Source organism: Chaetodon auriga, chromosome 9 (assembly GCF_051107435.1).
Source record: "Chaetodon auriga isolate fChaAug3 chromosome 9, fChaAug3.hap1, whole genome shotgun sequence".
Lineage (NCBI taxonomy): Eukaryota > Metazoa > Chordata > Actinopteri > Chaetodontiformes > Chaetodontidae > Chaetodon > Chaetodon auriga.
In genome coordinates this window covers 8,953,580-8,981,322 of record NC_135082.1, presented here as the reverse complement: position 1 = coordinate 8,981,322, position 27,743 = coordinate 8,953,580, and the positions used below count along the sequence as shown (strand labels likewise).

Here is a 27,743-nt window from a genome sequence, read left to right as displayed (position 1 = left end):
CATAGCTTCTCTAAGTCCAAACATATGAAAGTAAGAGGGATTAAAAACTCAAACTGATATGAATGTGTTTGCCTGGCTGCTATTGCTGACCTTGAATAACAGCTTGATGAGGAAAAGGTATATGTGCAAGCCCTCCGATGTATTTGTTCTGATTCAAATTAAGGTGTTTTTAATTTGCTCAACCTTCATGCCTTCATTTTTATATAATACATATATTACATATATGTATGTAGACACCTGTGTCTACATCATTGATGTGTCTTTCAATTCAGATTTTGGGGACGAGCAGCATTTCATTCTGAAGTTATGGCCATTTCTTCGCACATCTTGCTGAAAATTCACTGCACCAACAGAAACCTATTTAGCATAGATGCTAGGGGCAAAAACTCAGTTGCATAGACATAAAAGAAGGGACTTTTCCACATTTACAGCGGGACTGAAAGCTCAGTAGGCCCTTGAAACTCGCATTGATCCAGGGACACAGAAGCTTCCCTTTCTTACAGCAGAAAGTCATAATGGTTGAGGTTTCGCTTTCCTTATAATGGATTATATTGCTGATGACAGTGAATTGCCCTTTATTATCCAATAATTCAGTGTCTACAGGTACTACAGAGCTGTGTCCCTTTGTTACCTGGAGAGTAGAGTTAATGAGAGGTAGGAGGTCTGTTGAGATTTTGCTTTTTCAAGGCTACCTTAAAAGATAATTCTATTTTATTATAACAAGTCTGACTTTTGTCGTTTCAGCCTTTGTTTTTATTGATAATGAAAACACTTTGCCCAATAAAGTGATTGCTGAGATCTTGAAACACTGCAACTTAGTCCACAGGGGAAGAAATGAGTAGTGGCAAATACAAGCAAGTTAACCCAAAATGTCAGTAATAATCCATCTTTACCCTGTAAAACTGTAAGTGCACACGTCCATGACAAGTTAGGTGTGGCCGAAGTTAAACCATGAAGTCCGCCTGTGAACTGTGATTGATAACTCACGATAGTTTGGGTAATATTTTACTGTTCATCTTAAATTTCACCTTTCAGCTTGGGGCTCTGTTTAAAACGCGTAAATAGTCTGATGCTGTTCCCAGATCTCTGTAATTAACTTGGTGAGCAGAGTGTTATTATACCTGATAGGAATGATAGCTAAAGCTACAAAAAGCAAGACCCAAGTTGTAATAAACTAGAATTATCCTTCAAAGCTACTCGCAGCAGTAGTTTTAGTGAAACACCTTGTCTACCTGGCATCCATATATGTGTGTGCTGTGTGTGTGTATGCAGTGTGTCCAGTTCCAGGACATATGGTGATTGCTGCTCTGGGACACTCATTCCCATGCTGGAACGTTTGAATGAGAGGAGACACTGATTAGCACACGCACACAAGCATGTGCACATACACACACTCGCACACACACATTCAAACAGCCCCAACTAATCCAGCCATGTGTGCCTGGGAGATAAGGTGCATCCTGCATACTCTTTCTACATACTCTCTCTCTTTCTCTTCCCCTCTCTTTCTCCCTCTCACTCTCCCTTCGTCTCTCTCTCTCTCTCTCTCTCTCTCTCTGGGAGAGTAGCACCTAATTCTCCCTAATTCCCTAATCCTGAGCAGGGCCACTGCACATACAGTCAACAGTGACCGAGGCAGTACACACAAAGCAGGGCCCAAATGACGGAGGATTTTTCTAGCCATTTCTTAAGCCAATATCAATAACTGGTGGTGGAAAATAAACAACAGCCAATATATAAATTGCTCTACCTGTGACAATTTCTTAAGCAGTTATATGACAAAACTATTCTCGTAGTAGTAGTTCTAGCAAATAGAACTTAAATACTGATGGTGGATACTGAGGCTGGGTATGGTTAGAAATTTTTGGACACTAGCATCAATACATGCTTCAACACCAAAACCAAAACAATATATTTCTTTGACATCTTATGCTTTGCCACAAAAACCTTTGTTTAATCTGACAAAAGAATATTGGCAAGCTAACCAGCTGGGAACATGCTAGCAACATGCAAGCTTCTGTGTGTTTTCTCTGTGCTGTGCTGTTTACCTTCCCCAGGAAAAGTGGCACTGAGGTTGCACATAATTTCATTTAATGAAAGAGCAATTAAGTCAACAAGTGATCACTAACAGGACAATGAATTCACACAGTTCATTCCAAAGATGCCTCCTCTGTAGAGCGGTTTACACTCTGACAGAGGAGGGTGAAATAGAAGTGGATGGTGCCGCTATGTTAGCTTCTCCATTCCTACAAAGGTCAGCACTGTCAAGACAGTTCTCCAAAGCTGAACTCAATGAGCAAATCCACTTATCGCAACAATTATGCTGCAATTAATTAGCTGTACTGCAAAAATTTCAGCTTTAGCAAAAACACCTACTTTCTGTTGAATGATTAAATGAGTGGTGGATCACACACACAAGCTGGGTTTGATTCCTGTGTGCAACCAGCAGTCAGCGTTATTGTTTTAAGGAAGTAGTTATTTTAAACCAAACCGTGATTTTCTCCTAAATGTAACCAAAGTGCATCCGTCACCTGAAATGTTTCTCAGCAGGCTTTATTTTGAAAGTGGAACCGGACATTGATATATTTATTACTGTTACATTGGCGGGGAATGAGAAGGTGTTGTTTTCACACCTTCGCCATGCAAAGTGTGACACAGACACGGCGGACCGGCGTGGACCGTGTATTACACGCTTTGGCGTGATACCAGGTTGAATAGTTCGGTGTTTATTTGTAGATGTATTTTTGTCTTTGTTCAGATTTGTTGTCCTTGTTTTTAGCCGTATGCCTATTTCTGTCTCCCTGTGAATTGTTCTTTAAACTGTGTGTAAGTAGTCTACATTGAGAACAACTTAAAACCAAGTCGAATTCCTTTTACGTGTACACATACTTGGCCAATAAAGCTGATTCTAAGGAATATCTATTAATGTATTCAGTTAGATATGTGACTGGTTTGATAAACTTTTACTTATCTTTTGTCAGTTTTAGGATCCATAGTTTCGGCTCCACTCCAGAATATCTGACCAACACTACGACACACTCAAACACACAATAACACACACAACTCCTTGCAGATCGACAGAAATAATGTCAGGGAGTAACAATGGCTGACTGACCAGGGCACAGAGGAGGTCGACAGCTTCCAGAATGAGCTCCTGATGTCCTATTCTGGTGACACCCAGCTCCTCCAGCTCCTGATGGGTGATGTGCAGCAGCTGCTCTCCCCCCATCTGCTCCCGCTCGAAACTCTTCACGTACTGCTGGAGACAGTCATCCAGACCTGAGGAGACCACAGATACAGTTAGCCACTGCTGATGTCTATCTACTATCACTGTGTATGACGGATCAGCGGGTCAGCCGTAGCCAAAGAGGACAAAATAATCTTAAAGTGCCGTGGAGAAAAATCTGAAGGAAATATTGAACATTAACTGATAGAGATACAAATTTGACAACACAGAATTCAGACATGAGTGCAGACACCCACATAGAAACTCACTGCAAATATTTTATTCTGCTAAACAGAAAAAAAAGCAAAACACCAGCCTAAGCCAGAGATTTCATCAATGCTTTATTGGCAAACTCACTAACTGTCACCTAGAAAACACATCTGCTGGTTCGGCTTTCCAATATCTGATGATGATTGTACGCCACGCTGCAATAAGATTTCCTTTGATGTTCCTGCTTTTTGCATACAAAAGAATCAAAGCAATTCATTTTAGAGTTTGCAGAGTTTGCACAGGAAAAAACAAATTTCATGCACATTCTGAGTGATTAAGGGTGTGTCCAAAATATACCTAGAAAGATGTGACTAACATACTGACGTATGAATTTCTGCTGTTAAGCTGTGGCTGCCTGCCATGCAGAGAGCCAATGAGCTGCACAGAGACGTGGTGGGTCCGGGATACTATTGATCAGTGCGAGCCTGAGGCTTTGAACCAAACAAAGTCAGCAGAAAGCACACCTCCCCACAGACCTAATGAACAAGCCTGCTCCGAAATGAGCACACACAGAGCAAAAACGCATGAGAGGGAGCAAATCCATGCACACATACACACGCATGGAACAAGAGGGAAACACAAACAAGTACTCTGCCTCTCCGCGAACACACACTTCAAACACGACCACACATACAAATACAATTACAACTGCTGTTGTTATTCAGGGTCTTGACGCCTCTGTGGAGGCATGTTGTTAAAGCCGAGTGGAGCTGTGAGGAAAACACTGATGCCCAAGGGAAGTGATGCTGACAGAGAGCAGACAGTGTGGTAGCACCTTAACACAGTCACCACACACACACACACACACACACACACACAGAGGCTGAAAAGAATGAGCGAGAGGCATCTTGCTCTTGGTATGCCATGGGACATAACAGACAAAATATAAGCCTACTGTTGCTCTGAGTGACATGGACAAACAATCTTGTTACATTCAGCACAGAAGAGCAATTTCAAATCTAACGCATCAGTAGGAGGCTCTGCTCTGTAGCAGCACGAGCACAAATTGTTTAATGGAATGCGTTCCCTATGGACAAACACTCATATCCCACTTGTTAGTGTGTGTTTCACATATAATAATAGAATATTATCTCAGGCGGGGCTGTTACCACATGAAGTATGTGAAAGCATGAGAAATCTAGTTAGAATCAGGCGAGGCCACTTTACCACATCGAAACAGTTGCTAAAAAACTAAAAATGCATTAAGAGTAAAACTGTTTCAATATTAATATGATCTACCAGCAGTGGTGGAACATAAGTACATATATTCAAGTACTGCACTTAAGTACAAATTTGAGGTACTTGTAGTCTACTTGAGTATTCAGTGTCATTCCATGTCCTGCTTTCCACTATTCCACTGCACTTTGAAAGAAAGTACTTTTTACTCTAGTACATCGACAGACATAGTTATTTATGATGTATATTATACAGATATGCAACAGTACATAAAATACTCTATATTAGCTGTACTTTATCCAATCATTACTTACAAATTAATCCATCAGTAACAATAACCCAACAGTATAGTATAAAACTGACAGGAGTATTCTGTCTTTTCAAAATCTGCATTTTTTTCTATTTTAAAACTGTTTTTCTGTTTGCTTTTGTTGTGAAATATTGGGTAGGTTTACCTTATCATAGCAGTAGAATAAATGTAGTGCAGAGGTAGAATTAAAGCAAAAAACACAAGTACCTCAAAATTGTACTTAAATACAGTATTTAAGTAAATGTGCCAGGCAAATGAAATGTGCCTTTCATTGGGACAGTTGATGCGCGATCACACGTGATGTGTTTTCTTGAATAGGGCTGTAACTCTCTTCAAACTGTTGTGTGCTCTCATATCCAGATTGAGTTTCTTATCTTTATTCAGACAAACAAAAAATCTGCGATAATCAATTTTGACTCAGCTCTTCTTTTTTGTTTTTTACGAGAATGCTCTTGGTGCCTTGAATAAGAGTAAGTGCGCTGCTACACTCCAGCATTATGTTTAAATTAGCTGTTTTTCTCTACTTTTGCAGTAAAACATTTATTACAGTAGAAAAACCATCTAGTGTAGTCTAATAAATCTTCTGCAGTGTTTGGCAAAGATATGCACAAGTGGACTGAACATGCAAATTTCTTTAGCTAGCCAGCAGGAGCAGAGACAGCCATGCAGTGAACATGGAGGCAGAGCAGAAAGGCCTGCAGCTGATAACCAGGATTTCTGACCACGTGACTCCCGACCCTCACTATAACAGACAGATGAGAGGGGGGGGAAAAAAACACACACACACACACATACAAAATAAACAAACAAAACAGAGATGGCTATTTCTCAAGATGGAAGACTTGATGTCCATACCTAAGAAGACATGAGCCTACAATCCTCACTCTGCTGCCACTCTCTCCACCTCACATTTGTCCTTCTCCATGCACACCCATGCCTGTCCTTGTGACGCATGGAATCACTTTTTAATAGTAGCCATGTCATACAATGTGGCACGTTATGGCTTATTTCATCATAATGCCAATGCAATATCTGACTATACTTGCAGAATGATGGCAGAATAATATCTTCACTGCACATTTCAGATTCTCTGCAGGTGGAAAAAGTGGATTAACATCTGCGCACTTATTATTCCTGTCGTCACTTCAGTCCTCTTCCTGGTGTCTGATCATTAATAGCTGCACCCTTTTCCCCCCTCTCCACCTACATAAAGTATATAAATTATATAAAGAGGCGATGAATAAAGAATCAAAGAAGTCCAGGCTGATTTCCACTGCTTCTTCTGGGAAAGCACCTTGCTATAGCTATGTCCGACTTCTGCAACACACACACACACAGATGATTGGCTCACTGAGCTGACAGCAGTACATTTAGTGGCCCTTCTGTTTAAGCTGTGATGGAATTTGTAGTTTCAAATCCTTATTTACACATTCACAGAATTCCACACAGACACAAGCAGGCATACATTCACACATATACGTACACATTGTGACACACAGCTGCTGGCCAATCAGATGAGTCAGAGCGCTTCCCCTCTAGGACAAACAGCTGATCTGGGTTCATCGGCTGGGTTCATATGCCAGCTGGAAATAGCACATGGTGCTCACAAACACACACACACACATATACAAACTAACACATAGCGGTCAGGTTCGTCAGTACTGCACTTCACCACAGTTAATGATATTAAAACGATGTAGATATTATTAGTCAAGATGTGCAGCAGTTGCAACCACATTAAGCAACGCCAAATGTTTTTTTCTGCCACCCAAGTGCCTTCTCACATCAGCCTTTTTACTGCAGGAAAAATCAAAACTGACCTCATACTTAGGCCATGCAGAGAGTCAAACAGTCAAACAAATCCTAGCCTGTGTGCAGCTGGAAAAAAACAAAAAGCAATTTTGCATGAATAATGTCAGAAATGTCTCTGTGTAGTCAAGTCATAAGCTTCAGCTAGTTTCCCCTGGGAGCTATAACGACTTAGGCAGCAGATATTTTATCATAGCTTAACCATAGATAGTTGAAATGGTGCTTCCACAGAGTGACTACAGCATGTGGTGATGGCAGGCCGCACTAATGTGTTAATATGCGATATTGAACAGTATTTGCTGAAGCAGGACGTCGCCTGCACATCTCCCATGTTCTTACACTTTAGATAGCTCTTCATAACACAAATGTATCAATTGTCAACAGTCTGCTTTTTCCACAGCCTCAGAGTCTTTTTGAATAAAGATTACTGCGTGCAGCATGACGTCAAATGACAATTCAAGTACTCACAGCATGTTCAGCTCCGCTGTGACACTTGGATTTGTGAACTGGAGTCAGCTCAGTGCTTTTTCACTTTTGTGTGCTCCTCTTTTAAGCTGAATGGAAACATGCAAAGCACCACAAAATAGTGATGGGTTTTACTGCTGGCTTTATTATAGATCTGATTTACAAAAAAAAAAACAAACAAAAAAAAAACATTCTCATATGGCTTACTGTCATTTCAGGGCTCCTTCATGCAAACACACTTTTCTGTTGATGTCTGTTTTGGTTATATTTCACTTGAGAGATTTCTTTCTACATGTTTTCGTCTACTTCTACCCACCCGTCAGGTTTTAGTACGGTTTGAATCAAAATCTGATGCCACCATTGGGCTGTTTGCTAATGTCGCCTGGCCACTCTCAATCAACTCTGACCATTCTACAATACCACAGTCCCGGTAATAAATAATACAAAAAGATTTTTTTTTTTTTTACTCAAACTTTGATTGTTTTTTATTTGGTCATGAATATTTGATGGAGAGAAGTACTTTGGATTTGAAACCAAGTTTTCGGGGGCTTTTAGCTCCAGCTACCTCTTCTAAAATCTTTTCTTTCTTCTCTGGTTGTAATTAGCATAAAGCAATAAAGAAAACATTCAGCTGGACACGTAGCTAGTTAGAAATCTGCCTTGAAAATGTGTTCATTGAATGGCAATTTCAAAGAATTTCTTTTTTCAAATCAAGTTATCTTCGATTTTTGTAACAAGTTTCTGAAAACTTCCCCCATTGAAGGTAATTCAAAATACGCCACAAAGCAGTGCAAAGTTTTAATCATCAAATAAAATCAATCAGTCAAAATGAGTCAGATCCAACAACTTAATTATATGTGTAAGATTAAGAAAAAAAAGGGCTGCTGAACTACAACCTGACCACGAAGACACTGAAATATCTCTGTCAGACACACTGACGAATCCCACGATCCCAGCCATCACTGAATCCCAGTGTGCTGAGGCCTGAGCAAGCATCTCATGTTGACAGCTTCATCCACATTTCATGCTATTCCCTCCAATCTTCTCCTCTTTGCTGGGCAAAACAAACCCCTCCCCTTCAGAAACACGAGGGTTGCCAGGCAACCAGAGCAAGAGAGACACAGAAAGCGAGAGATACCTCCGAGCAGAAGTGAAGGATCAGCAGTTGCTGCCCCTCAGGACCCTGCACTGATGCTAGACTAAGGAGCACACACACACACTGTAATTACACACACAAACACACATACTGTAGCCTATGCGGTCCACACACTGACTGAGTAAAAAGACTGCATTTACAGCTGAATATGGCTCAAACTGGAAAACTTGCAGAGCAGTTACTTTGCTGCTTGGCCATTAACATCAACTGAAATCAGACCTGTGTTTTCCTTTGAGACCACGCTTGGGTCGGAGTGGAGCCCGGGCTAAGAGCGGCTGCAGGCAGCCAAGACTCCAGTCCCATCGCCTCGCCCCCATCTGTGAGCTTCCAGTCGGAGTAAGTGCTTTGGTGAGTGCGAAGAAAAGACACAACGCTCACTAAAAATATTCCTGCTGTGAAATATTCATCACATCATGACAGAATATTCTTAAGACTGTGGCATTTCAGCTACCCGGCATATGAGCTTTCAAGTGCACCACAGCCTCCTCTCTGAAATCCAGCTAGCAGGGAGGTGTCAAGAGGCAATCTGAGGGAACCGGAAGATGGAGAACAGGGTCAACGAGGAAGCTGCAAAGAGTTTAGAGGCAGAGCTCGACTCTGAGGATCTAAACGACCTGAGAGAATCTGAAGTGACTGCAGACATACTGGAGAGTATAATAATATGCTGAACTTTAGCTTTACCTCACAAGCCCTATTTATCCCTATTCTACCCCATTCGAGCAATTTGCAGCTGTTGTCTGGGAAAAGAAGAAGAGTTAGAGGAAGACGGGACATACTGTGCTTGCAGATGTAGAGTGGCAGAGAAGCACGCTTTTCTAAACGATCCCACGCTGGAGGAAATGGTCTTTGTGCCAACTCTACAGAGTTATTCTACCAAATAATCACAAACGTGTCTATTAATATGCTCGCTTTTCGTTAACAAAGGATCAAATGGCTCTGTGCGATGTAAAAAGTGGTTGCTTTAGCGTTTTTCAGTTCATTGTTTTGGTTTCATCATTGTAGTTCCCAGGCATATGAGACAGCTGCTTCCACCAAAACGCTGATGAAAACGACACCAGTACCTTTTTCCACATTTGACTGGTTCCTCAATGAATCTTCTGTGGTTGTTTGAATTATTGCTTCCTCTTGAGGTTTTATTATCATTGTTAGTTTGCTGTGGTTTAATACTGAACTGAACTGAACTGAAAGAATTAGCTGCTAAGTGCTATAACATGCAGTATATACACCAGAGTATATTTTTATGATCCTGAAACGTTTTGTAAGACCCAGCTGTTGGCCTGATCTTAAACAGACAAACTAGCTTTGCAGCAACAGAATGCTGACAGCTAAGCTAAAATAAAGTGTTAACTCCAGATAGTCATCCAGGCTACTATGACAGGATAAAAGCTTTAATTCTAGATCTAGTTCGTAATCTAGTTTAATCTTTTAAGTCAGGGTTTCTCATGCATCTGCTGGCTTGTAAACCCAGCAGTCAAGCTGTCAAGTACATTTGAATTTTCACGCACTTTTTAGCCATACCCAGAAATCTCCTTCGACCCTGTCTGTGTATCGAGCCATCTGTGGGGTCCTGACCCCAAGGTTGAGAAGCTTCACTTCAAGTTAATATATGTGGTCGTAAAACTGCAGCCTCCGGAACAACAGGTGCAAAATCAAACACACACACACACACACACTCACACATACACACACACACACACACACACACATGCATGCACACAGGCCCCTCTGTGCGAGCGCCCGGATAGAGCGGGTGCTTTGATATGATGCCCACTGCAGCAGCTCTCATTCTCCGCACCGCTCTGCCATTGCCTCTGTGCTCTCCCCCTCTTTCTCCGTCATGCCCACCCTTCCCCTTTGCACACTCCCTCATTTCCTCCCCCATCTTAGCCTCCTCAGCCTTTCTTTCATTTTGCTTCACACCTCCCCATTTCTGAATCTGTGTCCCTGGTCTCCCTCTCTTTCTGCTCAGGGTCATAAAACAGGAGGGGAAGCTCGTATGTGTGTGCGTGTGTGTGTGCGCGTGTGTGTGTGTGTGTGTGTGTGTGTGTGTGTGTGTGTGCGTGCGTGCACAAGTGCCGCATGCATATGCACCTCGTTATGTGTCTAAACGTGTGTTGGAGACACACAGGATATAGATTGGGCATCTCTCTGTGTTACTGGTTCCCCATCTTATGACATGTGCTGTGACTCCAACATGAATTCAGATCTGGTTTCCATGACTACCGATGCCCCACTTAAAGGCGCTGCTCCAGAGTTTGTGTGTCTATGTATGTGCATCTGTGTGCATACATACATACATACATGCATACATACCATATATTTCAGTGAGCATGTGCTTTCCTTTGGCTGCACGTATCCATGTGCATCCACATGCAGCACGTGCATCTCCGTCTTTCTTTTGTATATGAAAATCGAGGACTGGAGGAGTTTCCTCTACGTGTGTGTACGTGTGAGTGTGTGTTCCCTCACAATAAGGCACGCTCTTTAATCTTTAATGCAGCTGAAACTACAACAAGCACACAGTCAGAGCCAGGGGAAGCGTGTTTTTCAGCACAGACTTCTTTACCATGTCAGCAGGAGACTAAATTGGGGGACACAGTATGGAACATGGTTCTTGACACACTGGGACCCTGAAAAACCAATAACATGTAGGGGATTCTTTCACCAAAGGAACAAAACATTCCCTGCAGCAGGGTCCGGTCTCACTGTCCGTGTGGTTCCACTGCTCAACGTTCATATGTTAGAATCTCATCTAAATTTGTACGACTCACAATTTCAGTCATTCACCGTCCCTCGCACTGACGGAAAATGTCACATATCACCTTTATTTTTAGATTTTCTGGTTCCAGTACATCAGCACGCAAAGAGGAAAAGAGAGTTTACTGCAAGAAGAAGTGGACTGCCTTATTCATTTTCCTGTCACTGTATGCATCAGCAGGCTGTCGATACTGCGCGCCCAAGAGCACAGGGAGATCTTATGAGGGATAGGCAGCACCGAGAGCACAGAAGAAGTCCATTTTTCTTTGGTGCCTCAGACATTAAAGCGCAGATCTGTACGCGTCATACTTTACACATCAATTGCGTCTGCACACGCCCCAGCAGATACATACCGTCACGCACACACATAGAGGAAACTCCTCCGGTGTGGGTGTTCAAATCAAAACAAACGCTGATGAGTCATCTTTCTGCGAGCCTCACCATGTTCTGCTGCTGGAGCAGTCCTACAGCTACAGGATAGGCCACCTGGCCTGGTGGCTAGCTGTGTCAGGTGTTTTCCATGGGATTGCAGAGTATCCCATCTCTCTATCCCATTTTTTCTAGTATGACAAGAGTGGACCGATGAGGAAACGGAGATGCTGTCCACTAGACCTGGATACAGCTTGTAATTTGACCCTTTTCTCTGTGCTGGGGAAGGATGGATTTCTAAAAAGTGCAGTTACTTGTGCCGCAGATGAATGTCCTGAAACCTGATACTGTCTTTACAGTTCAAAATCTCCAAGTACAAGTCTCACAAGGCCAACCAGTGCAAATGCAGCTATTCCAAAGGTGGGAGGCTCTATATGGAGAAAGGTACTGTACTTAACTTAAGTACAGCCATTTTACATTACTTACTTACACATTTCTCTGGCAGCTATAGTTGCTAATAACTTTTCATGCTTAATAAAAAACATTCAATTATATTGTAACATATATTAGATTAAACTACCAGGAAACACAGGTAGAATTAGTAACAAAACCAGCTAAAGCCATTTAACCAAGAAAGCATCAGTGCTATGACACTATTATAAATTTGTAATTGAGTATTTTTATAATGTGGTATTGATACATTTACTTCAGTAAAAACAATATAAATGTAACTCCTGACTGACCAAAATGGACAAAATATATCCAAATGTACTCTTTAAAAATCAACGAATCTCAACATTTTTCAGAATTTTGGCCTGTGGATACACTTTAATAGATTTTAAAAATCATAATACGATATCTGACAAATAAAATGTGCTAATTGGTTATTGAATAACCTTTTATTTCAATAAGTATTTCTTGCCTCATGTTAGGCGAGTAAAACAGTGAAAATATTTACATTTTAAGCATTATATTGGTGACATTTTCAAACTAATAATAATCTAAAAATTAGTGCACACAGTTCAGCTAAAGGTGTCGCTACTTTCCTACAATTTTTCTTTGTGCACAAGCAAGAAAGGGCAGTATTTCCATGATGAAACAATGACAAAGTGAGGAGTGCGATGGCCAGCTGAAGCCCCCACCCTCCACTAAGAAATAATATTCAGAGTACTAAAAGATGTAGGTGAGGACAAATGTTCACTATCAGCACCTGTGTGTCTTATATCTGTATACATTTAAAGTACTTTTGTCTTTCGTTGTGAGCAAGAGAAATGACTACATGAGTTCTTAAGGAGGTCACAATGTCACTGCTCCCGAAAAATGGCATAAGACTACTCAGATCAGCATGAGGGAGATGAAGAGCTTCCAGAAAAAGAGGCCACAGTGAAGCCCCTGTAAGTGTGGAGATTAGCGCTAGCCTTTCGCCTTTTACTTTATTCATAAGAAAATAAGATCTGAGCATAAGCCTGCCACAGAGGGTCTATGTTTGAAGCTCCACGGGGGGGGAGGAGGGGGCTTCACAGGAACAGGGACAACACTTGAAGACGTTGGCGAACGTCTGTGAAAGCGACTCTCTGAGCCGCGGCTCCTCGTGTGGAAGAGGCCAGGAGACTCTTTTCAAAGAACACATATGAGGAGGCCAGGAGTGGAGCAGCGACGAGATGAAACAATCCTGCTTCAAGAGTTTTCCTCCGTCTTTACTGATGACAAGCCTAAAAAGAGTGTTTCGCTGTATTAAATGACCCGAAACCTGCAAATAAGAGCGTGCGTGCCAAGTGATGACATCTGATCGTTCTTTTTTCCAGATTCAGCTCGTAGGTTTCAAATCTCCATATTCTGTCTCTCCATTGTCAGTCTAAGCTTGAAATTACATCGCAACTTTCAGTTCCTGTTGGCTTCTTAAAAATCACGATTTGAGACTGAGGAACGACTAAATAACCGAGATAAAACTGTCTGCTCCTCATCATCAGACAAAAAACAGCATGTCTTACAGTTTTTGTTTTAATCCAACTATCATGTGAGCATGCTTATCACTGCCACATGCAGGATTTTCTTTTCACACATTTTTGGGAGTGACCGGTTCACACCTTAATTCACTGGCCCCAAACTGACAGCTTGTTTTAAAATACAGGAAATGAACTGCACACTTTCTTGTCGTGGCTTAAAACGAGAGGAAGGGAATTTCTGTCCTAAGAAGCTCTGATCACTTCTATCTTCCACGCTTTTAGATATCCTGTGTGCAAACATGCCCATAAGTCAGTTACACTGTGTGTGGCATGAAAAAAGAAAGAAAGGAAAACTCTAACCACATTTGGCCTGTTACTCATCTAATCTCCAATCAAATTTCAACTCAGCCTCTCTTAATGAACAGTGCAAAGGAGCAAACCCAAGTGAACACTCCACGGATCAAAGGGTGAAGCCGTGACTCCACTGGCTCCTCCTTTCTGTGGCTCAGGAAAGCAATTATAAAAGCAGGAACATCATCGTCATCGCTCAACGTAAGGCATCCCAAATATTCCCTGGCCCTGTCCCTGTGACGGTCTCACATCCACCTTGACTTCTGCTCTCAGACTGTTTTGCCATAATCAAAAGGAAGCCGAGTAGCCTTGAAACACATATGGAGTTTAGGAAAATTCATAGATTACCTGAACAAATGTCTGTGCATAATTAAAGCAGACACACAACCACAAGTAGGAACATTACACTGTGAGTTTGAGTCATCACACAGGAGTGATTAAGTCATTCTCTTAAGTAAGGGATTGCGGACACCCTCCCTCCCCATTCCCATTGTCTGTCAATAGGCCTACCACAGTTTCTCTCACAGCTCTGTGGCTGACCAGAGAGCGTGAGAGCAGCTCCTACCTCACACACACACACACACACACACACACACACACACACACACACACACACACACGGGCATGCACGCACGCACACACACGCATGATTAGTGATTACTCATTCATGCTGTCTGTTTGATGGGACGTATCTCGCGCCAGCAAAGCGAGCAAAAAAAAAGAAAAAAGAAAAAGCGAGTGAGATCCGTGCGTTTGCCTTATATGGCAGGCGGGATTGCGCTGTCCAGGGTGCTGAAACTGACTGTACGGCTGGCACGGGGGGTTGGGGGTGGGGAGAGGGGGGGGGATGCATGCAGCTAACTACATTAATCATATACGCACGCGCTCATGCACGGAGTCACACACACACACAGCAAGTGGTGATATGGGCTTAGAGCATGTGGCAGTGAGTGAAAGAGCGGATGGCACACGTATCTCCCACATTCATTGATGAGGGCTCTGCTGCTGCTGCTGCTGCTGCCGCTGCCGCTGCTGCTGCTGCCTCCATCAGCAGCAGCGGCAGCAGCAGCCTGTAGGCTTGGCTTGCAAGGGGTGCGCTCTCAAGCAAGCGAGATGACTGAACGCTGAGCCTCCACTCCCTGCTTCTTGGGGACATCCGTTTCACTGCAACGCGTTCACTCCACTTTAGTGACTTGAATCAGTCTCACACGGGTCAGTTACAGCGGCTGAAATCACACGTCAGCCTGCAGGTTTGGATCAGGGGAACACACATGCACACAGTGTGGCCCTCCGCTGCTCACCACCACCATCATCATCCTCACTCTAACCACAAGCAGCATGAGCGTTATCAGCCTGATGCAATGAAGGGATCCAAAAATTACCTTTCATCCAGTCCAGCACTTGCTTTGGCGTCCATTTACTTATAGGTTCCATAACCAAAGCCATGGTGTCACAGTCTCTCCGAGATGAACAGCACAGGACTCAATGCAGGCGACATAAAACGACTTGTCAGTCACATCTGGAATGACACGGCGGTGGACACATCTGAGGGAAAAGAAAGGCTTGTCAGTTTTATTCTCTCCATCAGAGCATGGCCGCCTGCAGAAACGGTGAACGGGATGCGGTGGTGCAATCCACGCGCACACACAAGAGACACGCACACACACGCTCTCTCCTTTCCCTCCCTCCCTCCTCTCGTTCCCTCACTCTCTCACTCTCTCTCTCTTTCTCTCGTGCCTTCCCGCCAGCAGCCCGCGCGCTGTGAGAAGTGGATTCGGTGGGCGCGAGGAGATGGAGCGACCCCTCCCCTCTCCACTTTTCCTCCCGCCCGCCTCGCTGCAGCATCACAAGGGCCACCACTCATAATACAGACCAGGGAATGGTGCAACGCACACCATATAGGGAGGATCTCTCTCTGCCCCCCCTTTACACACACATGCACATACATACAGAGAGAGCAAGAGAGGCTTTACGCAAACATAACTTAAGGAACCCTTTGTACGGGCCTGCATAGCAAAACAAAAGCATATATTAAAATGCAATGACTCTTGTGTGGCACAGATACACGTAAAGCTTATCATTTTTGCCTTTTACCAAGGTGCCATCATTAGTCTTTGTCTGCACAGAAAAGAAAGGTTATTGTATGTATGTCATATGCGTTTGTTGGCAGGGGGAGCTACATCGCAAGGCGAGGTAAGACTCACATGTCGGCTGGTTTTTTTAAGTTCACGATATGTTGGATGAGGAAATCAGCATCAGTTGTCAGGCGCTGCTGCTCGGCGCATGGACTCAGCGGTGAGGAACAGCGCCCCCTGCTGTGCACCTGGGACACAGGTGACGTCATGGACTACAGCAGCAGCACCCCCCCCCCCCCCCCCCCCCCACACACACACACACACGCACACAAATAGGACTCACCTTATAGATAGGGTGATGGAAAAAGTAGCAGATAGATGAAAATAAAGGAAGATGAATAGAATAATAGCGAAGTGCACATACAAGAAAACAGTTTTTATAAAGGAACCTCTACAGTTACACCAGCCATCATCATCATCACAGTGGACAATTCCTACACATGATGTTCTCTAAATGGAAACATGCGCTATGTGTGTGTGTATACTTGTGCCTGTCCTTGCCTTTAAATATGTAAATAGGCACATCTGGAAATAGCACTATAGAGGATGAATATGTGACCCAATAAAAAACAAGTGCGCACACACACACACACACACACACACACAGAGAGAGAGAGAGAGAGTAATAATAATAATAAACTTTCATACAAGAAATGCAGCTCAAAGTGCTTCACTACAAAGATATCAAATGCACCAAGTGCTTCACATTACAAAGACAGAATGAACATAAAAACAAGGATAGAAAACTACTGTGTAATAAGATGGAGAATAAAACCCACTAGAGTAAAAATAAGATAACATAAGATGGCAAACTACTACTGAAGTAGTAGTAATAAAATAAAGGTAAAAATAGACTACATAGAAAGCATAAAATCAAGTGAGATACAACATTTACCTACAACATTTATTCAGCTTTCTTTTAAATTTATTCGGCCAGCTGCTTCCCTGATATCTGTAGGTAGTGTGTTTCAGAGCTTTGGGGCATAATTGACAAAGACTGCATGCCAGATTTTCTTTCAGCTGTTGCAGGAAACCTCCAATAACCCGGCAGCAGATGATCACAGTCTTATTGAAGGTAAATAGTCAGCAAGGGAGTTTGTAGTGCAGCTTGGTCCGAGCCTATTAAGGGCTTTGTATACAAGGAGAAGGACCTTAAAATCAATCCTGAATGTTACAGGAAGCCAGTGCAGAGCAGCTAAAACTGGACTAATGTGCTCTCCTCTTGTTCTGTTTAACAGCCGAGCTGCAGAGTTTTGAATGAGCTGAAGCCTCTGTTTATTTTTCTCGATCTTGGAAGTTTTCTTGATGTTGGACCTGAATCTTGGATCTGAAATTTGGATAACACCAAGACTTGTAACCTCAGATTTAATCAAGGCAGTTAATTTCCTCAGATTTTAAACAGCGTCTCTCACTTTGTTTTAGAGTAGGACAGTAGGATTTCAGTTCTGTCCTCATTTAACTTCCAGAAATTATTGCTCATCCATTTATTTATTGCCAGAAGACAGTCTATAGCTAAATATAGATAAATGCAGCATCATTTGGCTCAGCACAAATATACAGTTGTGTGTCATCCGCATGACTATAGACACATACATTGTGCTCTTTAATGATGTCACCAAGTGGCAGCATGTATCATGAGAACAGCAATGGACTGATGCAGCTCCCTTGTGCAACCTCAAAACACGTCTCTCAGACACATGATCTTCAAGACTGACGTGAAAGTTTCTCCTTTGATATTAGTTTTAAACCAGTTTAACGCACAGTCAGAAAGGCCAAACAACTGTTCAAGATGACTGATTAAGATACTATAGGAAATGGTATTAAACGCTGCACCTATGTCTAAGATGACAGGATGAGACCTTATTTTAATAAGAATTAGTCTGAGGTCGCTGATTATTTCAATAAGAGCAGTTTCTCTGCTGTGGTGTCGACTGAAATTCTCTTATTTCTCTTTCAGAAAGGAGTCACAATGGACTGAAACTGTCTCTTCAATCTCTGCACAGTAAGAACAGATCACAAAACACAGTAATTATAGATTCACAGACTTTATTTCTGTTGCACACAACTGACAGAGCAAGTTTGTTTCAAAATGCGGACACCATGAAGCTCTAATATGAGCCTTTAAACAGAGAGCGATGCTCTACAAAGCAATAATAATGACTTCAGAAACCTTTCAAATTAAAATCTGTGGCAGTTGTGTTGATGTTACTGGGAAAGTACCTTTGTTTTGTACTTTGGTTCAAAATAGAGAGCATTCATTGGCCCATTTGCTGAATGGTTTGGATGAGTCTCCACATTCTTCATACATCCTCTTAGGCTCCTTGTCCTTCTGTCTGACTCGCTCCCTAATAAATATTGTTAGCCATAGTGCCAGTAATCTGTAATAAGTCAGTCTGAATTATTTAGGAGCCAGTATAGCCTATTTTAGGAAGAAGAGATGTTGAGAAAGTTAACCACAACATCTTTAGTAATCTCTATTTTCTTAATTTGCTCACTAAAATAAAAAGAAATACAATTTTATTTGCATTACCATAGTTATATACAGTATTGCTGGTTATAAAGGGTTTACAATGCAATATATAAATGAATAAACCCAAGTTGAAAAAAAAAAATCCCAAAGTTCATCATATGCAATATTTTCCTGTCTAATAATTGATCAAAAGTTAAAGATGTCGACACGTTTGCTGCCTGATCAAACAGTAACACAGCCTGCAGTGAAGAAGCCCATTTAAACATGTCCTGCTGGCGACGTTCCCAGCACCTACTGTACATTCAGCTCAGTTTCACGGCAATCGAAAGACACTTCAAAGGACACTTTGATGAGGAAACAAAGCGTTTTCCAGCCAAAGTTTCGGCTGCCTCCATGCGTGTGACCTCCTCCTCCAGCACCCACCGAACAAAGTCAATGGTGGGCGGGACCACGGTGCTCAGTTTTCAGCCCTTTGCGAATGTCACAGCTATGATCTTGAGCTCCCATTGGCTCCTGTCTGCAAATACGTCACAATCATGATTAGAATTGATGATCGGACGTTCTGATTTCATTGTCTAGCAAAGGGGACTGGTGAAGAAATCTGCTGAATTTGAACGTTCGTCTGATTTTGACATCAAAAATGGTAAGCAGGAAAGTGATTTTACTTTTCGCTTCGGGGTACCCTGGGCCGCTTCCGTTCGTATCCGCTGGAAGCCAGGGTCAGCGAGAATGACCATGCCAGGGTCGGGAAATCACAGATTTGAAGGAAAAGTTTAGCTGCAGCCATCCATTGGGAGAGCTATGCTAATGCTAGTGCTAATGCTAAGACATGGCCGCTCGGGCCTGCAGGCTAACGTGCGCTGTCTGCATGGCCGTGGTGGCGATGCGGCGCTTACCCGGTTTATTTACTGCGTGGCTCGCGGTGGTAAACTTATTGCACGAGCTTCCTGTGTCGCCGCAGTGCCTCTTGGGTCTCCGGGCTGCCGCCGCGGTGCCGCTAGTCTGGCGTGCCCGCAATTTGTTCGTTAATTCTCTCCAATGTTTCCATACGGACTGTAGCCATGCGCAGTGAGCCTGCCAAAATAAACCTGCTGGATGCTTATTGGTCGCACAACATTCCCGTATGTGACATTTTCTGTCTTTATCTAAACCTACAACAACTGTAGCAACAACTGTAACGTTAGTTTAAAGTTAGTCTCAGCTCCCCGCGAGCCCCAGAGGATTTAGTTAAACCGGGCTGTTGCTGCTCTGTGCTGTCCCCCTCGTCCCCTCTCAGTCTGCGAAAACCGTAAAAATTTCCTCCGACACTTGAATGTATTTGAAATTCATTCCTAACACATGACCCCGATCATTATTATTTGTATTTGTGTGGCGCATTGAACGAGCTGTGTTCATACACAGCAAGTTATTTAACACTTTGTTTTTATTGTTTGTATACACAGTTGCGAAGGCGGGGTAAAGGCTTGGAGCTAGAATTTTTTACTTTGCTTTCAAGACATCGTCATGTTTTGTTTTTGCCACAAAGTCAGACTATGTAAGGTATGAGACTGGAATAAAGTCTTTTAATTGCTGAGGTGCAGTATAGCCTATTTTAGGATGAAGAAATGTCCAGAAAGACTTTTTAAGTTCGCTAAAACATCTGTAATGCTGTCTACTGCAGTCATTTGAGTACTAAGATAAAAAGTAGTCAAATGCAAAGTGAGTATGTTTTGTTTGCATGACCATGGTTAAATGCAGTACAGCCAAAGAAGAATGCACAAGGTTTACAATATAGTATAGATTGTATAATAACAATACAACAATAACACGTGTATAAAAGATGCAGATTTTAACATTTACTCAACTGGAACATTTTGAAATGCAAAGAAATCTCCAATCATATGCAACCTTTTCCTGTCAATATAACGTCTAACAGTTCATCAAAAGTTGAAGAAAGAAATCTAAACGCTGTCTGATTGAACAGGAACTTATTTCTGAAGGCTGCAGTGAAATAGTCCATTTAAACGGCTGTTTCCTGTTGGCAGCATTCCCAGCAGCTAACTAAACTAAAAACACTTAGGATATAACTTTTAATTCATATGTCTGTAATTATAACGGCAGGGTTAATGCAAGGGCACACATCTAAATGGTTTTCAGTTGATAAATAGAACAGTGCCTTGCTAGGAACTACACATTGGCTTGATTGATAGTGTTATTGATGTTACACAGTGGCTTGTCACAGCTTATTATGCTTTGATTGGCAGCGTGGTGTATATTTTACAGCTTCACAGCGCTTGATGTAACTTTTTCAAAATGCTGTAATGTATTATACGACAAAGTGTTGACTGGCTGTCTGCAATATGATGAAACTGATTGTTGCATTTTCTCAGTCTTGATCCAGAGAGGATTGCTAGTCTTCTGTTATTTGTAGAAGAGAAGTGTGCTCATAATGACATGGATTTAGCTTTTTATTTACACTCTTAAGCACAGTGCTGTCTGCTTTGCTTTCTCCTCAGCCACATTACCCTGCAGCGTGCCAGGTACACTGAGACAGGATGAGTGCAATAAAAGCTGTCCTAATCTAGAAACATGGAGGCTTTGCTGTGATCTGCATGGCAGCCCCGTTCCCCTCCAGCGGCAGAATGGATGCGTGGCCACAAAGGCGTGGTCTGCAGACTGTGAGTATATGAAGAACTGTGCTCCAAAACGAGCTGTAAAAAAAACTGACGTGACTTGAGTTCTGAAAAATGTAAAACAAAGTGCAGGTACTGCTGCTGCACTTGCAAATATTATTATTATGTAGTAGTTGATGCATTTGCAAAGTTAGATATTGTGATTTTTGGAATTAAAATGAATGCAAAACCCCTCTTACTGCAGTGCATGAGCCGTAGAAAGGAAATTGCCCAAGTGTCATGAAGTTATAGCTTCACACCAAAGGCTTTATCTCTTTTAAACTAATAATCTGCCATTATCTGTCAGCGAGCTCCGATTAGGAGTGAATTCTTGTGTAATACAACCTTTTGGGGGGTTCTTTATCTTTGTGGTCCTCTCTCAGATGAACCTGCGGTCAGTGTTTACGGCTGAACAGCAGAGGATCCTGGAACGTTACTATGATAATGGGATGACCAATCAGAGCAAGGCTTGCTTCCAGCTAATACTGCAGTGTGCTCAGGAGGCCAAACTGGACTTCAGCGTGGTTCGGGTAAAATGTGCTTCTGTGTGTGTGTGTGTGTGTGTGTGTGTGTGTGGGATGCCCATGTAATGCAGGGGCAGTGAATTGAGACAGTGAGTCTAGTCTCTTCCCTGTGAGTTCTTCACCTAATACGATTCCTGAATTATTATCCTCGCTTTGCTGAATTAGCCCGTCCAGTGTTTGCAGACTGTTGTTTCAGTGATGTCACTGAGCTGACTGCTCTTTTCCCCACAGACATGGGTTGGCAACAAAAGGCGTAAGCTGGCCTCCAAGGTAGAACAGAACGGAGGCATGTCTCATTCCTTGTCCAGTCACGGGCTCGCTGGGGGACTGCTCTCCAATCACACATTAGCTGGAGGTGCTCTGTCCAATCATAGCCTGGCTGCGGGGGCGCTGCTTCCTGCTGAAATGGCTGCAGCACGGAACATCCAGAATCGTGTGCACCTTCTCCCTCCATCCTCGTCCTTCCCTTCTTTCTCCTCGACGTCTTCCTCTCCTTCCTCCTCTTCTCCCCACAGCAGTGGAAGCAACAGCAACAACAACAACAATGACGTCATACTGACCGGGATCTACTCTCTCAACTCCGTCCCTCGCCCCCGACCAAAACCCACAGCACCCCCGTCTCAGTCAGACTCTGATCATTCTGCACACACATCCTCATCTCTGATCAACCAGGCCCTGCAGAGCAGGGGCACCTCCACCTCCTCACCCCTTCACTCCAAGCTGGCCTCGCTGTCTCAAAACCTCTCATCCCTCACGTCAGCCTCAGGGCCTTTAGTCTACACTGCAGTCAGGAAAGGGACTTCATCCCTTGGGGAGGCAGGGGTAAGTGCAGGAGCAGGGATAGTACCTCACAGCTGGACTAGGCAGTACGGTGCAACGCAAACTCGCCCTTGGTCCTCGTCCTCACAGTCCCAGACTCAACCCAGACCTCACTCCAACCCCCAACCTCAACCACCTGCCCCTCAGAAGATTCGGGTCTCCCTCCCAGTACAAAACTCTGGTCCCCCTTCTGAGCAGACACCTCGTATCCAGCAGGTCTTTACCTTGTCAGAGAGAGGCGAGGGGGACAGACTTAGGCCGAGTCACGTGTCTACCCGGAAAGGCCAGGAGACTCATAGGCCGACGCCCCATCTTCTGGATACCAGTCATAACTTCTCCATCGCCATGGAAACTGGAGATGAAGAAGATGAGTGGCAAAGGGAAGAGGAGTTGGCAAATATGGCCGCTCGGACACACATCCACAGGGAGCGGACGTCAGCTAGCCCCACCAGGACTGACGTGTCTGTGGTGAGAGGAAGCCACACACCCTCCACGACGAGCTCCAGACCCGCACTGCTTCACAGCAACACAACTCTTCAGGGCAGCTACTCCCTCACAGCACAGACCTCACTTACAGGGGAATCCAGCTCACAGGTGGGAGAGGTTGTAGTGTTGTTGCCAATTTCCTGCAAAGTGAATTGAAAGACTTAACTTTGCTGTGTCCGTCTTTGTGTGCAGACTTCAGTTGGTGTGACTGCTGCCCCCTGGGTTATCAGCAACTCCAGAAAGAGAACAGTTAGTGTTTATTTGTTTATTTTTGGCCACTTTAAAGGCAAGATTGTGACTATATAATGTAAGGAAAGAACATTCACCACTTCTACTGCATGATCATTACACATTTAGACCAATGTTTGGTAAGTTGTAAAGCTAGAGTCTACTCAGCAGCTGTGTCAGTGCATTTAAACAGAGGTTTGTGTTTTCAGCTGCAGGATCGGACCCAGTTCAGTGACGGGGATCTCATCCAACTGAAGCGCTACTGGGACCGAGGCATGACCAGCCTGGGCTCGGTGTGCCGGGAAAAGATCACTGCTGCAGCAAACCAGCTCAATGTAGACACTGAAATAGTCAAGGTAACCAACACCACAGGCTTAAAAAAAAAAAAATCTAGACAAGCATGGACTCCCTCCTGGCCTTGAACTTCTGCGGTATCATTGAAAGTAGAGAAATGTTTTGTAGACTGTGAAAGTTTTCAGCCTTATTCACATTATCTGGCCACTTGACATTTATGGAAAACAAGACCATTTGACATGTCCGAACTTTTGCAAGTGAAAAAGGAAACAGGAAAGAGCAACTTCTCTAGGTCACCGCAGTTTTCTAACTTACTGAAAGTTGTGCAAAAGTCACACAGTTAGACCGGGGCCATGGTAGGAATGCCGATGGACTAAATATAGTCTCTCAGTTGTGACGCACATGACCCACCGTCATCTCACTTACTAGGATATTTATTGCAAAGAAGAAAAAATTTTGCCTACGTAGAGAAACGGTATGCCGCTGCAGGATTATCCTCAAATCACTGCAATAATTAAACAGCCTTAAAACTAACTTAAGTGATAAATGTATACTCACTGGTGATAGGCTATTTGGCAACTGTGGTGATTTTCAGTAATTATTTTTCATGACTTCACCCTCACATTCATCATACTGGACACTTCATCTTGTAAGGGGATGGTGTCCCTGACCCGTCTGCACTTCGTCCACTGACCACAGTGTGGTTTTGTCATTTTCTAAAATCTGGATTGAGTAAATTGTCATCGCTATTGATGGTGGCTTCGAGATTTAAAAACGCCTGCTTTGTGCAGGATGTCCTGTGTCGCATGAATCACTATTCTAGTGATCAGTCAGTGGTTTGCAGTGTTTGCATATGTACCTTTTTAATATCGGCTCAGCTTGTGTGAAACCTGATACCAAAAACCAGACCAGGTGCTATCTGGAATGGAAAAAGAGAAAAGGTGAGCTGAGTTTAGCCGAGCCGCACTGTGCAGTGGAAACAGGGCTTTAGTCGAGCATGTTACCACCTTGTCTTTTGTGTTTTGGCAGACATGGATCAGTAACAGGCGGAGGAAGTACCGTCTGATGGGTATTGAAATCCCTGCGCCTAAAGGTGGGCCTGCTGTATTCACAACCTCATCCCCAGGAAACGAATCTCTAGTGGACCTCAGCCCTGACGAGGAGCGGCTCAGAACGCCCGAGCTCGGAGATGACTTGAATGACGGGGGATCTGTCTGCCTGTCTGAAGGTTAGGCCGCCCGCTGACACTACGTACACACCGACACCTACCTCTGCATAACCTGTGCGTCTCAGCATTCATGCAATGTTCTGGCTTCTAGATGGCACCATCGACTCTCAACACAGAGATGGAGAAGATGGAACAGACGTGCCCGCTGCTACTCCACCAGCCAATAATGTGGTACTTCGCAATTTCTCTATTACAGTACAGCCTCATTAAATTTAGCCACTTAAGAATGGACACTGGGAGAGACAGCATTCATTCTCAGGTGTGGTAAAATGGATCAGAGCTCCTTCAGTCTACCTCAGCATAGAAGTTCAGATTAGTTTGTGGCAACAAAACTACTCCAGCTGTACTTCATTCATCAGGTAGGAACTTTTTTACCATGCACTTCATTTGTGGCCATTTTCACAGTAGACATTTCGACATGACACGGGAGGAAAGGCACAGGTGTAGATAATAAAATGAATGATTAGTTTTGTGGTCCTGGTATTGTGCATGCCGGCTCACTGTCACTCTGTCATATCTGTCATATAGATTGAAGCCTTTCCCACTATGACTAATCAAGATGCCGGCTGTGAAAAAGGCCTATACTGATTGATTAATGTAGTTTTAATATTAACACACATTAACAATCTAGAGCTGTACAATTATTAGTCATATCATACTATAATTACTGTTCTGAAACAGTTTCAGTTTTGGTGCCTGCTGTAGTGGATCATGTCAAATGCTTCCTATTCACAAACTTCCTGGCCAATCACAGGCATTTGTTTCAAGTATGCTCTGATTAACAGGTTGCTGTTTAGCCAAATATGCTTGAGACAGATGGACAACCTGCAAGTGTAACACATACTCTTTGTAGGGATAAGTGCAATTTTTTTTCCCCCGATGGATTGATGAATAATTGTGATTTCAGAAAAGACAATTGTGTTCATTTGAATCATTATTCTGCAGTCCAGATAAAGATAAGAGGTTAAACAAGTAATCCAGAAAATGCTACATTTTCACGTAATATATCAAGTGGAGTCTTGTTTTTGGAACCTCATATATCACTGATACATTTTATTACACATTCTTTCCATCAAGTCCAACACATGTTTTTGTTTTTGAATAGTTTCTATAATCTGATGCTATTATCTCTGTCCTGTAATATGCTGTGAATGTGCTTTAATCACACCATGTGTTTCCTGATTAGTATGAGCTCATTTCATCTCTACAGTACTTTTGTAGAGAGAGAGCACAGTTGCCACTTCATTGTACATACATGAATAAGTTTGAGTGTTTTTTTTTTTTGTTTGCTTCAACATAATACAACATAAAGGAAATATACCGTAAGGAATTCAATCCAGAGCAGATAAAAGTCACCACACAATTTACATGTGGAATCAAACCCAATGACTGTTTGTTTTTTAACAGAAGATTGAAGTGATTGATGAGGACGAGGAGGAAGACGACGATTATGATGGTGAATTTATGGCTTCAGACCTAGAGCAAGTGCAGAACCTGCTGGAATTCAAGGTGAAGACACACACACACACACACACACACACACACACACACACAAGACTGTGACAGACTGATCAGGCTGCAGTTCCAGTCCTTTCTTCAAACTCAGTTGTTTGTGCTTATCTGTCTACAGTTGCCAAGAATGAAAATAAATTCACTGCTAGATAAAAAGCATTGTAACGCACAAAGATCTGGATCTCTGAATGAACTTTTCGCCTCTTTGAATCCTTCTGTTTCAGCACGAGGAAGTGCAGTTCTTAGAGAATGAGCTAGAGAACCAAAAACAAAAATACCAGGAGCTTGTGAGCTTCACGAAGAGCCTGCTCAGCGCTGTGAGGAATAATGACCTGGAGAGACAGCAGGTACACTCACAGTCAAGTTTACACACTGACAGCATCCATTCGGACACGAGAACACCACAGTTTAAAGACACCTCTGACCTGAACTCTGCTGTTGTGTTTAGGAGCTCATGGCCAGTCTACCTCAGCCTTCAGACCAGGACTGGGACATGACTGTGGAGAGAGGAGCCCAGCTTGCTGCAGTGTCAGCAGATCTATCCTCCGACCACGAAGACTCCCCGGCGGCCGGTGCGAGCACCGTGGAGCCTCGGCCGGCCCCAGCATACGAAGAAGCCCCGCTGGTCACCATAAACGAAGACGATGCCACAACTGAAGTTACTGTGCCCTCTGCATCAGAGGAGCAGCTGCAGGAAGCCGTTCCAGAACAGCAGTGACGATCTAATGTTTATCAGCTCACGTAGACTCTTAAAGATGTTTCCACACTCCACACAGAAGCAGGAATAATATGGTCTTGCATTTACACAAACACTCTGGTAAACTCATGCTCCACGCCCAGTGCCTGTGGATCGATGCTTCACTATGACTGTTGGGCTGACAAATGCCTTTTTTACTGCATATCATTCGCCTTGCTCTGGACCAGTCCAGAGAGAACAATAAACGACCTCTAACTTACCTGTGTGGCCGTGTGTTTCAGTTTAACTGATATCTTAACTGCACTAACTGTCAAAAGAATGGAGTTCACGCACAGTATTGTAGATTACAGCTGCAGGCAAGAACATTGCAGTGAAATTTCTGTCATTACACTGCTGCTCAAACTACAGATTCACTAGCAAATATGTCCAGATTCCTGCTATAAAATTCAAAGCTGATCAATATACAATAACTCTGAACTTGAACTTAACCTTCAAGGTTATATCCATGCTGCACTGACCTATTCAGTTTTTACACATAAGCAGATGTACACATGTAGTGTGTAGCCATGACCTCACCACACAAAGACTTTGTGCGTGTGGGTGGGAGAGAGCCAGAGCTGGAGAGAAAGTGGATGAGCTTTAAGCCTCTTATTTCCTCTTGGACCAGGGTTGGACAGGCTTATGAAACAGTGGCTTTAAAACATTCAACTTACCCTTAAGATCAGAGACCCTGATCAGAGACGGTTTGTTTTGCTCCCTAATTTTATCCTGCGTCAACCATTAATGAAACTCCTTGGCTGTTATGATGGCAGTAACTATTTCAGTCGCAAACAAATGGCCCATCACCCGGATGCATGAGTGTCA

At 43.2% G+C, this 27,743-nt stretch overlaps 2 protein-coding genes and 1 long non-coding RNA gene across 5 annotated transcripts in view; 1 reads left to right on the top strand and 2 right to left on the bottom strand.

Annotated features, from left to right (window-relative positions):
• LOC143325726 (connector enhancer of kinase suppressor of ras 2) overlaps positions 1 to 15,598 on the bottom strand; it is a 53,700-nt gene extending 38,102 nt beyond the window's left edge. For all 3 annotated transcript variants that reach the window (XM_076739006.1, XM_076739007.1, XM_076739008.1), the window contains exons 1-2: positions 15,218 to 15,598; positions 3,116 to 3,279 (exon numbers count right to left, since the gene is read on the bottom strand). In XM_076739006.1, coding sequence (XP_076595121.1) covers positions 3,116 to 3,279; positions 15,218 to 15,281 — 228 coding nt within the window. In that variant the 5' untranslated portion in view covers positions 15,282 to 15,598. The remainder of the gene's footprint in view (positions 1 to 3,115; positions 3,280 to 15,217) is intronic.
• A 2,401-nt stretch (positions 15,599 to 17,999) lies between these two features.
• On the bottom strand, positions 18,000 to 19,507 carry LOC143326059 (uncharacterized). Its single transcript, XR_013077604.1, has 2 exons — positions 19,106 to 19,507; positions 18,000 to 18,957 (listed from the first exon to the last, which is right to left on the bottom strand). It is a non-coding gene; the product is annotated as an uncharacterized LOC143326059 (long non-coding RNA).
• On the top strand, positions 18,900 to 27,136 carry hdx (highly divergent homeobox). Its single transcript, XM_076739528.1, has 11 exons — positions 18,900 to 19,083; positions 20,936 to 21,097; positions 21,475 to 21,621; positions 21,847 to 23,028; positions 23,113 to 23,169; positions 23,358 to 23,504; positions 24,472 to 24,670; positions 24,762 to 24,841; positions 26,078 to 26,179; positions 26,407 to 26,529; positions 26,631 to 27,136. The coding sequence occupies exons 2-11, from the start codon at positions 21,032 to 21,034 to the stop codon at positions 26,898 to 26,900; spliced, it is 2,373 nt and encodes a 790-aa protein (XP_076595643.1). The 5' UTR covers positions 18,900 to 19,083; positions 20,936 to 21,031; the 3' UTR covers positions 26,901 to 27,136.
• Positions 27,137 to 27,743: the final 607 nt, after the last annotated feature.

Excerpts from the sequence above, each read along its gene's own strand:
- hdx (XM_076739528.1), top strand. The coding sequence starts at position 21,032 with ATGGCAGCCCCGTTCCCCTCCAGCGGCAGAATGGATGCGTGGCCACAA. Across the intron at positions 24,842-26,077 it reads CTCCACCAGCCAATAATGTG|AAGATTGAAGTGATTGATGA; the intron begins GTACTTCGCAAT and ends GTTTTTTAACAG. Across the intron at positions 26,180-26,406 it reads AGAACCTGCTGGAATTCAAG|CACGAGGAAGTGCAGTTCTT; the intron begins GTGAAGACACAC and ends CTTCTGTTTCAG.